The sequence below is a fragment of the Rattus rattus genome, chromosome 1, assembly GCF_011064425.1.
Source record: "Rattus rattus isolate New Zealand chromosome 1, Rrattus_CSIRO_v1, whole genome shotgun sequence".
NCBI classification, from domain to species: Eukaryota; Metazoa; Chordata; class Mammalia; order Rodentia; family Muridae; genus Rattus; species Rattus rattus.
In genome coordinates, this window is record NC_046154.1 from 11,377,729 (window position 1) to 11,391,984 (window position 14,256).

Below are 14,256 nucleotides of genomic sequence, written 5' to 3' on the forward strand. Positions count from 1 at the left end.
AGACCCAGGCAGAGACCCAGGCAGAGACCCAGGCCTGAGAGCAGTGGAGCCCCAGACGCCCTGGAGGTTTCTCTTGGTTGGAACCTTTCTTTTTTGCTTGCACATTTGTTCCTAGGCCACATTCATCCCCTTGTGAATTTGGAGCCGGTGTCAGTGTCTTGCTAGTGACAGGTATGTCTGCACCGGTGGTCCCAGAGTCCTGCCATCTCCGCTGCTCACAGCCTTCCTGGCCTGATCTGAGGTCAGCTCTGCACAGCACTGCTGTCGTCCTTGTACCTGCCGCACAGGTAAATGCCGTGAAGGCAAAGGAGCAGTGCTGGGCACCAGGAGTCCTGGAAAGCCTTCCTTAATGTGTGCACACACATGTGCATAAGCACAAAGAAACACATTCACCAACACCAGATGGCATTTTTAACTTTAACAGAACTAGAGGGGCGAGAGAAGTTTTTCCTTTAGTCCCATTATTGTAGATAAACTGAGACACTAAACTTAAATGACAGATCAGTGTTCACAAAAATTACCCACTTGATGCCATGCCATAAATTTTGAAAACCTCTCAAAGCTGTGTGTGTTGTGTATGTGCACTTGTGTACAGTGTGTGTACATGTACTCATGTGTATGTATTCCATGTGTGCAGCATGTGTGCATTAGAGCTTGTGTGTGTAGTGTGTATGTGCACTTGTTTGTGCTCCTGTGTATGTATGTAGTGTGTGCGTGTGTGTGCGTGTGTGTGTGTGTGTGTGTGTGTGTGTGTGTGTGTGTGTGTGTGTGTGGTACATGTGTGAGGTGGTAATAGGACTGCCTCGGAAGTTATTCCTTCTCCCCTTTTGTTTGAGATGGACTCCTACTGACCTAGAACTTTACAGAGTGGAAGCCAGCTTCCTGTCTCTGTTCATCTTTCAGTGCATGAGAACGCACAAGCATCGAGTCCAACTATTTCTTCTTAAAGTACAGACACTGGGAGTTTGAGCTCGGCAAGTGCTTGACTCTGAGCCACTCTCTCAGCCCCTTCCTTCCTTTTAGGTTTTTAAGGGTCTTGCTGAATGTCTCAAATTCAACACTCTTGCCTCTGCCTCCTGACTGCTAGGATTACAGCAGACAGCATGAATGGACGACTGGATGGGATCTTTGTGGCCAGCCCACCCACCTCTCCTATCCTCTTTTATAAAAATATCCTATTATTTTATGTGCATGGGTGTTTTATTCGAATTCATGTCTGGTGTCTGTGGAGGCCAGAAGAGGGCATCGAATCCCCTAGAACTGGAGTTGAAGATGGTTATGAGCTGCCATGTGACTTATGAGAATTGATCCCTGGACCTGAAGAAGGGCTCTAACCATTGAGCCATTTCTCTGGCCCTCCCCTATTTTCTAAATTTTTTCTTTTAATTTTTAAGATTTATTTCATTTATTATGTATACAGTGTTCTGCCTGCCTGTGTGCCTACATGCCAGCAGAGGGCAACCAGATCTCATTACAGATGGTTGTGAGCCACCATGTGGTTGCTGGAAATTAAACTCAGGACCTTTGGAAGAGTATCCAGTGCTCTTAACCGCTGAGCCATCTCTCCAGCGCTAAATTACTTTTTTTTTTTAATTTGATTTTTGTGATAGTGCTTTTCCGTGTTTCGCTGGCTGTCCTAGAACTCTCTGTGTAGATCAGGCTGTTTTCAAGATTAGAGATCTGCCTGCCTCTATCTCTCTAGAATTAAAGGCTTGCTTCGCCACACCCAACAAGGTTTTCACTTTTAATATCTGGTCTTAGGAAGATGGGGGATGGAACAAAACGTTAATCTTTGAGGCTCACTTCCCTGGCTATGATTTCTCTAGCAGGAAGTAGGAAAGAGTTATAACAACAGTGTGGTTTCAAGAGAGAGTGACGTCATGGGCTGTTGCTTCCGATGGGTTTTCGTCTTGATAATTTATAGTCTAAGTAAAGCAAGGGGGGGGGGTCACTGAGCTTGGCAGATTTCCAAAGCAGGCAGATCATCGTGATGTGTAGAGATGAGAGGCAGCGGGCATGTGATCGTAGGGGAACTGGGATGTGAGGATGTTTGAAGCACTGGACGAAGTGGATTGAGATGCCGTCTTACGTCTCATCCCTGTTACGGTGTGTGTTGTATGTTACATAGACTGTCTTAGGGTTTGAACTCCTGCAGAAAACATCCTAACTAAGAAGCAAGCTGGGGAGGAAAGGTTTATTCAGCTTACACTTCCACATTGCTGTTCATCACCAAAGGAAGTCAGGACTGGAACTCACACAGGGCAGGAAGCAGGAGCTGATGCAGAGGCCATGGAGGGACGTTACTTACTGGCTTGCTTCCCCTGGCTTGCTCAGCCTGCTCTCTTATAGAACCCAGGGCCACCAGCCCACGAATGGCCCCACCCACAATGAGCTGGGTCCTCCCCCCTTGATCACTAATTGAGAAAATGCCTTACAGCTGGGTCTCAGGGAGGCATTTCCTCAAGGGAGGGTTCTTTCTCTGTGACAAGTCCAGCTTGTGTCGAGTTGACCCACAAAATCAGCCATTACAAGTACTCAGTCTTAAATAAAGTTCCTATGTTTCGTGGGCATGTGTGTATCCCAGTCAAGGCCAGAGTGAACACCAAGTGTCTTCTAAGTCTCTGTCCACCTCATGTTTTAAAGACAGTGTCTCGGGGTGGAGAGATGGCTCAGGGGTTAAGAGCACTGACTGCTCTTCCAGAGGTCCTGAGTTCAAATCCCAGCAACCACATGGTGGCTCACAACCATCTGTATGGGATCTGATGCCCTCTTCTGGTGTGTCTGAAGACAGCTACAGTGTACTCATATACAAAATAAATAAATAAATCTTTAAAAAGTGAGTGTCTCTTGCCTAACTTAGAGCTGGCCATTTTAGCTAGACTGGCCCCAGGCATCTCCCTGCCTTCTGCCTTCCCAGACTGGTACTGCAGGTGGCTTTCACATTCGGGCAGGTCTTTCTACTTGTGCCGCAAGCGCTACCAACAGAGACAGTAACTCAGTCCACAAGGTTAAAAAATTAATGTAAGTTGTGTAGTTAAGTTCCTTGTTGGGGTTGGGGATTTAGCTCAAGGCCTTGGGTTCGGTCCCCAGCTCCGAAAAAAAGAAAAGAAAAAAAAAAGTTCCTTGTTAATCAGTCTCAATTTAAAATTGCCTTTTTTGTGATCGATAAAATAATCCTGACTTTTTTTTTTTTAAATTTGGTCCATACCTCTTGAATGAATGCTTTTTTTTTTTTCTTTTTTTTTTACAGGTGTGATGGCATGTACCTTTTTTTTTTTTTTTAAGATTTAGTTTATGTATGTGAACACACTACTGCCATCTTCAGACACACCAGAAGAGAGCATCAGATCTCATTACAGATGGTTATGAGCCACCATGTGGTTGCTGGGAATTGAACTCAGGATCTCTAGGAGATCAGTCAGTGCTCTTAACCACTGAGCCATCTCCCCAGCTCTTGAATGAATGAGTTTTAAGTCTTATTTCAGGACTCGGGTGGTATGAGATGCCCTATATGTTTTATTTGAGACTTGTTAGGAACAGTGGCTAGCTTGCCCTTTTGTGAATCCTGTGCTAGTTTTAACAGATTGGTTTGAGTTTAAAGATGGTGGAGCGGTAAGTGTGCTCTTGTGATATCCTAGTGAGGAGACAGTGGAGACGACAGGATGCCGAGATGGTGGCATTTACCCTGGTTGCTGGTTACCTCAGCAGTAGGTGGGATTTTGTTTATTGATAAGCATTTCTGTTTATTGCCCTTTTTTTTTTTTTTTTGGTTCTTTTTTTTCGGAGCTGGGGACCGAACCCAAGGCCTTGCGCTTCCTAGGTAAGCGCTCTACCACTGAGCTAAATCCCCAGCCTATTGCCCTTTTAAGAACAAAGATAAATACGGTCAGTGCTTGCCTATTGACCTTTTGGTATCCTTTGTTTTTGTTTTTGTTTTTGTTTTTGTTTTGCTTTGAAACAGGGAACAGGCTTACTCTGTGTAGACAGGCTGGCCTCGAACTTGAGACCCGGGTGCCTATGCCTCCTTAGTGCTGGGTTGCCACTCATGAGCTGTCACACCCGGCCGGCTAAGGTGATTTCTAAAGTTCTGTAACAAACATGACTTTGAAGACATTGAGCATACTTCTCTGAGAAGTAATCCGTTCCTCCTCCTGATGCTGGTTCTGTGCCACCATAAGCCCTGTGGGGACAATGGCAGTGTCAGTTTTTTCTTCCCTCCAACACATGCCATCAACAGACCCAGGATCTGTACGGAAGGAGACTGGGCACTGAAGCCGGACCGCATTCTCAGCATGTACGTCTGAGTTCAGTGTTGTAGCAGAGTGGAGAGACTGGCCGTGAACACCCCCACCCCCACCATCTGGATTCTGGCTTCGACATTTGCTCCTGGCTTTTTTGCATGTCTGTCAGTCTGTTAGTGTCTCCTTCTCAGTCCACTTCAGGAGTTTCTGCACTGCTGCATCGGTGACGTGCCTAACATAAAGACACCAGCCACCAACCCTCCTGACAGCGTAAAAAACAAGGACTTTGTACTGTCACAAAACCTAATTTGTGTTCAGGGGCGTTGTAGTAACAATTTTGGGATTGTTGTTTCTTTAAAAAACACAGAAATATAAGAAGTGCTTTCATCTGAGTCTCAGGTATGGAGATGTAGTTTGAGGCTGCTTCAGACTGTCTGCAGGAGCTGACTATGGTTTGCCTCATGCTCCAGCAGAGGCGTGGTTTTGCCAGCTGCGGATAGTTTCTGTGATTGTGTGATGTTTGGAATTCTGGGAACTTGTCATCGGGTGTATAAGTGTGAGGGCTCCTGAGCGGCAGCATTGGGGGTTGGCCTTTGTGGGGAGGGGTTGGATGCGGGATATTACTAGAAGAAACTAAAGGAGAGAAATTGGGTTCTCTGTCTCTCCTCTCTCCTTCTTTCTCTCCTCCCTAGTGATAGGGGTGGAACTCCAGGGAGAGGAAGGGTAGGGGAAAGGCCTGACTACAGGCTACAGCTGGAGCTGCTGAAGGAGAGGCAGCGAGTGGTCTCAGACATCACGTATCGCTCCGTGGCTGGCCTTAAGTGATGCACAGCGATAACGTATGATCTCATTGTAGCACTCCTGGGTTCATCTGACAGGAATCCTCACTGACACGCATTACAAGAGCACGTGTGTTACCGCTGCCTTCATCCTTGGGCTTGCATTGTGTCACGTGGCCTTTCTCTCTTGCCTTGCCCGTGTAGGAGTTGCCCATCGGAGCCAGAGCAGTGAAGGCGTCAGTTCTCTTAGCAGCTCACCTTCCAACAGCCTTGAGACGCAATCTCAGTCCCTCTCACGTTCCCAGAGCATGGATATCGATGGTGTCTCCTGTGAGAAGAGGTAACTGGATGCTCCCTGGTATCGCTGCCGCCCTGTTTATAGGAAGGGAAGTCTTCGCTCTTTAGTCTCTAGCCCAGCTGTCTGAAATGATAACCCAGACAGCGATGATCTTATCAGACTGAATCCAGACTTCATTCTCAAGTTGACGTTTTTTTCTGTTCTGGATGAAGTGTTTGTGTATTTGTTAGTGCCAAGTGTCTTCTGAGCTAGAGCGGTGGCTCAGCAGGTACAAGCAGGTACTGTCTTTCCACTGAACGAGTTCTAATTCCAGATGTCTTTTATGAGATGTAAGAGTGAATTAAAAATAAATGGCCTCATAATGAACATGAGATACACGTGAATAAGTCTCCATGTGTAAACGGTAGCTAATACTAGTGTGTGAGACGTAGTGAGATCTGACAGAAGTCAAAAGCATACAGCCACAGCAGGTAAACCAGAAAGGTGTCATTACAGCAGGCAGCCTCAGATTCTCTATTATTGTAAAAAAAAAAAATTAATATTGTCTCATTTGGAGCCATGTAGTACCAGAAAGCTTAGGCCAAAGCTTAGGCTCTCCCTAGTGCTTCCTCAGTAACTCCACTCCTGGATTTAGGGGCCACTGTAGAATAAAGTAAGAGTTTCCTGAAGTCAAGTAATTTGGTAATCAAGCTGCCAAGTGACCGATGAGCAGGTAGCATGCACTGTGCAGGCAAAGGGAGGACTTCCCGCCTGGCAGAGCGGGGCAGGGTACAGCATTTCACCGTGCGCCTCAGCAGCTTGCACTGTACAACTCGAGAGTTGTTTGTTTATTAAACCTTTGGTTTCCTAGTATTGAGTGAAATGAGTAAGGGAACCCACAGGCTGCTGTGTATCTTCTAACCCAGTTCCAGTGTTAGCAGGAAGCACTCTGGGATGAGCTTATCTGTAGCTTTGTCTGTTGCAAGTGTCCACACCTGGTAATCTACCATCAGGTGTCCTGCAGAGCACTAGGAAGCAGCGCCTTATCTACAGCCGTCCTAGAGGTTTCAGACATGTCTCTCTTAGTCAGAAAACAGAAATAGATCCAGGAGAGGATGAAGGTGACGGAACATACGGATTAAGCAATGCAGCCAACAACCTTGATCCAATGAAAAGTATAGAACTTGGGTTGGGGATTTAGCTCAGTGGTAGAGCGCTTGCCTAGGAAGCGCAAGGCCCTGGGTTTGGTCCCCAGCTCCGAAAAAAAAAAAAAAAAGGAAAAGTATAGAACTTTACGTGCTCTACAGCCGAGCCACCAGAGTGAGAAACATAAGGGCTGTGGGTTTTGACTTATATGTAAGTCAGCTGGTGACACAGTGACTGCTGTGGACAGAAGTGACTGCCGCAAATACCATCCATCTGTGAAAGTGAGACATGGTGTAACGGTGTTCTCGTCAAAGTGATGGGTGTCCGAGCACACGTGCCCGACAGTCAGTCAGCTCTGTAAAGACGCTTGCGCTCGGCGTTGTGTAAAAATAGCCTGTCCTGGAAGTCCATTCTGCTGATTTCTTCGCTTTTGAAAGTGAGCCCAAGGAAATGATACCTTGGGAAAAGCGACTGCAGCAGTAAGATGGACAGGATGCTTTTGTGTGCTCTGTGCTGCCAGTTCGGGAGGAACTGTTAGATTTACAGGCAGATAGGGGTTGGGGGACTGTGCTACTGTGCTTTCCTGCCCAGTGTCGATTGATTCTTGGTGCCGCGAGTTTTAGAAGAGATGAAGGACATGTTTCTCTTCTGTATTTAAAGCATGTCCCAGGTGGATGTGGATTCTGGAATTGAGAATATGGAGGTGGACGAGAACGACCGAAGAGAAAAACGGAGCCTGAGTGACAAGGTCAGTGAGGGACAAAGGGCGCCTGGCTTCTCAGTGCTGTTGCTCCTCGAGGCCGCCGTGGCCAGGGCAGCTGTCTGTGGCTAGGGTTTTCCTTTTGAAGAGTGCTCAGTCTCAGCCTTCACCCTGAAAAGTCCTCACTGCACAGTCGGAGCCGGCTTGGACCTGGCGGTCCACTCGTGTCGGCTTCAGGTCTGGAACTGAAGCCGCACACTGCATTTCCGGCTTTAGTCTTCTTAGCAGCAGCAGAGCTCAGCCCCTCTGTACAGTGAAACCCCTCCATTCCGCTTGGCTGGGCTGCATGATTCACGTCAGTCAGTTGGTTTGGGCTTTTTCTGAGACAGAATCCTACTGTTAGCCCTTGGAGGCCTGGAACTGCCTGTCTAGACCAGACTGCTCCCTGACCTGTGTGAATGTTTGTTCAACACGGGCATTAAGGACATGCCACCATAGCTGGCTGGGTCCATGCCTTCATCGATAAAACTTAATGTTGGCTCTTCTACTAAAACAGGAAGTCATATCTTTGCCGGTATTTTGAAGTGATTAAAGCAAGGATATGTAAAGTCTACCGTTCTGTTCATTCTCATCTGAGCTTCGTTCCCTAACCTCGGGTGGCTTGGGTTTGGGGGTCACAGTGGTGAAGGTTCCCACCATGCTCCCTTCAGGAAGTTGACAAATGCTTTGGGGACATGCTGGTGGCCATTAGAAGTTGGACCTTAGCCTCCCTCCAGGTGGTCTCCCTCCATGTAGCTCTTCCTGTTTCTTCTATGTGACAGTGTATCTGTCATGTAATCGGCGAGCAGTGCTAAGGTTTGTGAAAACCCTTGAAGGGAAGTGCTCACATACCGACCTAATGAACCCAGCTCTTGAGAGTCCGGTCCCCATCAGCACAGTACAGCAGGGGTATTGAGGATGCAGCCATGCCCCTGCCTCTGTTCTCCTGGCCACTCCTGTCAATGCCTTTGCTCTCATGCTGTCCCATGAATGAGGACAGCAGCCTCGTGAGACTGACTTGCCCGTCCACAGAGTCTCACGTGAACTCGGCATGGCTTGAGACCTGCTTTGTTGAGACCAGGCTGGCCTTGTGCTCACTGTGTCGCCTGGCTGGCTGGTTTATGCATTTACAAATATTCTCTTTAATAAATGAATCGAATCGGGACAAAACGTGTTAGTGCATGTCTTCTACTGCAGATTAACTCTCACATCCTTCCTACTAGGAGCCTTCTTCAGGTCCTGAAGTGTCTGAAGAGCAGGCCTTACAGCTGGTCTGTAAGATCTTCCGTGTCTCCTGGAAGGACCGCGACAGAGATGTCATCTTCCTTTCTTCTCTCTCTGCGCAGTTTAAACAGAACCCAAAAGAAGGTGGGGCTCTGTCAGAGCAGCGGCACACAGGATGTGAGGCTGTGCGGGCTCTGTCCTCTTCTATGGGACTGCAGTTCTGGTTACAGGAATGCTTCCGGTGGGACACAACTGTGTGGCTACCTTCTTCCTTGATTTTATTGCTAAATGACTTTTTAAATTTGTTTTTATGTGTATGTGCTGTATACATTGTGCACATATATATGTTTCGGTCCCTCTGGAGGCTATAAGAGAGCATCCTCCCTGGAGCTGGAGTTACACACGGTTGTGAGGCACCCAGTGTTGGTGCTGGGATCTAAGGTGGGGTCCCCTGGAAGGAAGCCATCTCTTCTAACTGCTGAGCTCTCTCTCCAGCCCCAATGTGTGATTGACAGAAGAAAACTAAATAAAGGAATGGCTGTCCCTGTGTAGGGCAGGGAGTTTTCCTTTATGGCAGAAGACTCTGAGAGGGTAGAGTAGAAGTGTGCAGGGTGGACCCCAAGACTCAGACCGCTGCCTGCTTGCATCTGTAGCGAGCTGACCTCAGCTGCAGTGCGGCGAGCTTCCTTCTGCACGTCATTCGTCTTTTAAGATCCGAATGCTTACCAAGCGATATGTAGACAGTCCAGCGAGATCCTTTTACTAAATTACTTAGCAGAATAGAATGATTGTATTTTGTTGTCCTCCTACGGTTCTGTTTTAAGAGGTTAGCTGTGCGGAACTAAACTTAAAATAATAAGACGTTTTGTAGGACACAGTATTACTGAGCACTGTGGCTGTCTGTCTTCAGTTGTTTGCAGCAGGATTGGTTTTACACGTCACTGGCATGTAATGCAATTGTCTTGACTGAGGGCACTTTTGCCTCTCTGCGTGCTGATGTGTGTCCCTGGTCTTTAGGGAAGAAGGTGTTTTGTATAAGATGCGTTTTCACTGAGGCAGCCACCATTAGCCTGGTTACTGTTCCCTTTCCTCTTGGCCTGTCTTCTGCGAGGGAGGGAAATTTCTGTGATCCTGGAAGGTGGGTCGGTTTCCGATGGGATGGCCTCTTAGAGCTGCTGGCTGTGAAGGGCTGAGCAGCCTTAGGCTTTAAAGACTTGCCACCAGATGCTCCTGCTCCCAGCTCTAAGGGTGTCATATAACGCCCCTGTGGTGTGAGTGGCAATCGTTAATGCTCTAACCAGGGGACACGGCCATGGGTCAGCACTTTGGTTCAGGGTTATCCAGAATGTGTCCAAAGACGAACAGCAGATCAGCTGGGATCTGCAAGAACAAGGAGGGGAGACTGCAGATTCTGCTTCAGAAACCAGAGGGGCTCAGCGTGGACCCGTGGACTCTGTAACGTGTGTGCTGGCTGAGGAACGCTTGCCGCGCTGCATCTGTTATGGTATAGCGAGGGCGATCTGGTAGGGACTGGCTCCCTTTACAGTTAACATCTGTCAGCAGTGGCTCCCTGACTGCACTCTTAAGGGATTTAAATAATATTTAATTTACACAGAGTTTTACATTCATAGAAAAAATTTGAGGAAGTCCAAGGAGCTTATGCATAAGCTTCCCTCAGTTTCCTCTGATGTAGCACTCTGTGTAGTTATGGTGTGCTTGCCCGAACGTGGGACGTATGCGCACTGAGCCAGTGAGATGACTCAGTGGGTAGAGCCGCTTGCTCCTAGGCCTGAGGGCCAGAGTGCTACCCCCAGAACCCATGTAGGTGAATGGAAGGACAGGGTCTCCTGAAAGTTGTCCTTCTCCGTATGGGCAGGCACAGACACATACTACCCATGGATACAAATAAATATAAAGTAATTTTTAAAAGAAAATTAAGTCACTGGGAAGCACACCAGAACTTTTTGGGGGCTTCAGCTAAAATCCTTTCTCTGTTAAGAATTTAATTCAGGGGGGCTGGAGAGATGGCTCAGCGGTTAAGAGCACTGACTGCTCTTCCAGAGGCCCTGAGTTCAAATCCCAGCAACCACATGGTGGCTCACAACCATTTGTAAGGGGATCCGATGCCCTCTTCTGGTGTGTCTGAAGACAGCTACAGTGTACTTATAAAATAATTAATAAATAAATATTTAAAAAAAATTTAATCCAGGATCACACCATACAGAGTCAGTCTGGCTCTTTTGGCTATTAGAGGACTGTCTACATGAGGACCCATGAGTAACCTGCCTTTTATTCTGCCTTCCCAACAGTGTTCTCTGATTTTAAGGATCTGATTGGCCAGATTTTAATGGAAGTGCTGATGATGTCCACTCAGACACGAGATGAAAATCCGTTTGCCAGTCTGACGGCCACATCCCAGCCCATCTCCACGGCAGCTCGGTCACCAGACAGAAACCTCATGCTGAACACAGGCTCCAGTTCGGGGACAAGTCCCATGTTCTGCAGCTTGGGTTCCTTCAGCGCCAGCTCACTCTCCAGGTCAGTGTGACTCTCTGCTCACCTGCTGGTCATGAAACAGCCATGAAGGACTTGAGTGCCAGTGGAGTGCTGTGTTGGTCTTGTGTCACAGACATGTGGGTGGAGATGGGGGCAGAGAGAGGGGAGGGGAGAGTGGGGAGAGGGGAGAGGGGGCGGAGAGAGGGGAGGGGGCGTGGCCATTGGATGTGACTTTACCATTCGATTGGATTTCGTAGCTTCCTGTGGTTTGGCTGTTGGTTACATTTTAGACACACATGGCTATGCGTGCTACAATGTTCTTTGCAAGGGGTCACCTACATGAACGTAGCAATTAGATTCTGGTCATTTTTCAAATGTTTATCTACTTAAATTCCTAGAGTATGTAGTGTAAATGTGCTATCCTTTAAAAGCTGACATTATCTATTTTTAGTTATCTCAAGTTTTTCTTTGATTTTTTTTTTTCTTTCCTTCCTCTCAACTAACTCAGCCTCTATGAAACGAGCCCCGCCCCCTCTACCAGTCTGTGGAGCTTTGTGCCGGGGCTCAGCCCGTCCTTTGCCTCACCTTCCCACACAGCCCCCGCCGCCAGCCCTCACAGTTCAGCTCCTCAGGGGGCTGTGGCTTCCCAGTCCCTCAGCCCTCAAAGTGCAGCCACGCATCCCCTGAGTCCCCACAGTGTCGCCCCACAGGTGGCTGTGCCTTCCCCGTCCCTCAGCCCCCAAAGTGTAGCCCCACAGTCGGCTGTGCCTTCCCCATCCCTCAGCTCCCACAACACAGCTTCTGTCATTGCTGCCGGAAGCCAGCCGTCATCCCCGAGGTATCGGCCCTACACCGTCACGCACCTGTGGGGGTCTTCACCTTGCCCCACTCCACGATCCTCCATTCTTGCTAACTCCCCAGGCTTCCCTGCCCACTCAAGTAGTCCCCGGGCAGTACCTGCCAGCTCCTCCAGACAGAGGCCCCGCAGCAGGGCCCCCGCCTTCCCACCCGCCTCGCCCAGTGCTGCCAGCAGACGTCCCTCCTCCCTGCGGATCTCTCCTAGGTATTTATTTTCAGGAGAGCTGCGTGTGTGTTTGCAGTGCAGGGAGAGGAAATTAACATGGTTTGGAAAGAACTGCTGTGTGACACTGACCTCAGTTGGATTCTGGGAGTCGCTGGCTGGGTTATTAACCTGTGTCGCTGGCTAGCTGTGGTGGACATGTGCCCTGCCTCCATGATTCTAGCAGGCTTTGGTCCACGAGGAAGTGAAGACCGCAGTGTTGTTGCTCTCCCTCCTCCCTATCATCACTCCTCCTGTCGTTTGCACCAAACCCAAAGAACTGCATCTTTTTCTGTGACCTATCCATCAGTCCTTCCTCAGAGACTGTGGTCAGTGTTTTGAGAATCGGGGCTCACAGGATGCCTTTTTGAACTGGGCCGGTGTCTGCTCTTTCTGTGAGTCATGCGTTTATGTCTTGCTGTCTGATTGCATGTAGTTCCAGTCTCTCAGAAAGCAGCAGCAGCCCAGGAATCCGGTGGCCCCCTTTTTCAAGTGTCCCTGCGTGATTCTGTACCACAGGGAGTTGTGCTTCTGCATGTCAGCGCGTTCAGTTCTGAGTGTGACGTCTACCTTGAATGACGGCCTGCGGCAGCAGCAGCAGCAGCTTCCTCCTGTTTCCTGCTTTCCTCTGTCCCTGATGACCTTTTCTGCTTTTGTTGTGGTAGTATGTACGGCAGTCCTTTCTCCTCCCTCTTCCTCGCACTTTCTGGGGACAGTAGTGATGAAGAAGAAGAAGAAGATGAGGAGGAGGATGATGATGAAGGTGGTGGTGATGATGATTTTTCTTGTGTCCAGTTTGGGTCCAGGTATCACAGAATGGAGTCTGACCCTGCATGTGCTTCAGGTGCTTAGGGACTAACGTTAGCAAGCGCTGCTTAGGGCTCTCCGCTTTGAGTCCAGACAGGGCAGAAGGCTCGCAGGCGTGCACTCAAGTAGAAGTGACACATCCGACAATTCAGTAAAGTGGTAAGAAAACTTATCCGAGTCATTCGTCCAAAGCCTGAGAAGAGATTAACCGCCATTCATTCACCCTTAAGTCACCACTGTTGGGAGGAGCTGAGGAGCCTCCGTCGATCCGTTTGAGTCTGGTTGTGCAGCCCATAGGTACTGAAGAACAGCGCTGGGACACAGCATCACACTGTGTGGTGTAACCGAGGTTCTTCTTTTCATCTGGCCCTGAGTCTCCTTGAACATCTCTCGGGTCTCAGAGAAGCAGCGGCCTTTTGTTTCTGAGGTCACTGAGTGCTCCCCACCCTGAAAACTGGCTTGAAAACTGCATTTCTAGATGATATTGGGCACACAAATTTAATGACCTTTTGTTTCTCTGTCTTCAACTGAAATTCCCTCTGGACCCAGTTTGTATGTTGTGCCCAGTGCTGTTCACAGAGCGCTCCAGGTGTAAATAGCGACTGCAGTAGAAGCTGGGTGAGCTTCATTGAGTTTGACGGCTCCTGAGGAGAGAGAGGAATGTTGATGCAGGGGTGACTATTGATTCCAAAAGATCAATGTTTGTATTAAGTTGAATATTTTATTATCTGTTCCCAAGTAAATATCCCCAAAGGGGAATGGTGTCTTTCTTGTGCCTGTAACGTCCCATGTGGCGACTGTTCACACAGTAGACATCTGTAGGGATGGCCTCCATACATGGTAAAATACTTCATCTGTCTTGAGTTATCTGTGGGTGAAATGTTTGGTTTAATTCTTTAACAAGTCACACGCCGCTTTTACTAACATGTCTCTTTTTAGATTCCTGGTGAGGTCCAGGTTCTGTGCTTCCTAGCTGCAGTGTGATTGTTTAACGGCCTGTGCTCTCTCTGTGCGGGACTTAAACTGGAGAAGCGGGAACCCTGAGCTCAGGTTCTGCCCCTCTACCCCGACCGTTGTGGCCTGTGTGTTCCCGTCACTGCTGCTCCGGTTCTTGTCTGTGCGTCTTCTGTTCTTGGACAGTTTTTAGGCTCAGTTACAAGATTACATTTTTATCAGTTGGCACGGCTTCTCTGGCTACATGGAATGAGATGATCTGGCTTGCCTCTTGTAGATGATGAGTAGATTCCAGATAAAGTCACAGAACATGTGACACTAAACGAATAGAGAACTTGAACGTCCATGGAAGTCAGGACAGCAAGAGACAGCAAAAGAACTTCTTATTGTTTTGAGTGGAGGGAGGGGGTCTTTTCCATGCTTGTAAAATCCCGTGTGACTACATTTCACACAGCAGACGTCTGTGGGATAACTTTATGTAGCTGAGGATGTCCTATAATGCGGTATTGGGATTGTTAGCCAGAACGATCAGA

The 14,256-nt window shown here is 48.3% G+C and overlaps 1 protein-coding gene across 2 annotated transcripts in view; it reads left to right on the plus strand.

Annotated features, from left to right (window-relative positions):
• Positions 1-14,256, plus strand: part of Ube4b (ubiquitination factor E4B) — a 101,472-nt gene that overhangs the window by 35,224 nt on the left and 51,992 nt on the right. Inside the window, exons 3-9 of one of the 2 annotated variants that reach the window (XM_032894474.1) lie at positions 5,225-5,360; positions 7,104-7,191; positions 8,406-8,550; positions 10,716-10,944; positions 11,411-11,507; positions 11,661-11,965; positions 12,628-12,768. In XM_032894474.1, the coding sequence (XP_032750365.1) occupies positions 5,225-5,360; positions 7,104-7,191; positions 8,406-8,550; positions 10,716-10,944; positions 11,411-11,507; positions 11,661-11,965; positions 12,628-12,768 (1,141 nt within the window). The remainder of the gene's footprint in view (positions 1-5,224; positions 5,361-7,103; positions 7,192-8,405; positions 8,551-10,715; positions 10,945-11,410; positions 11,508-11,660; positions 11,966-12,627; positions 12,769-14,256) is intronic. The other variant, XM_032894467.1, reaches the window with a different exon arrangement.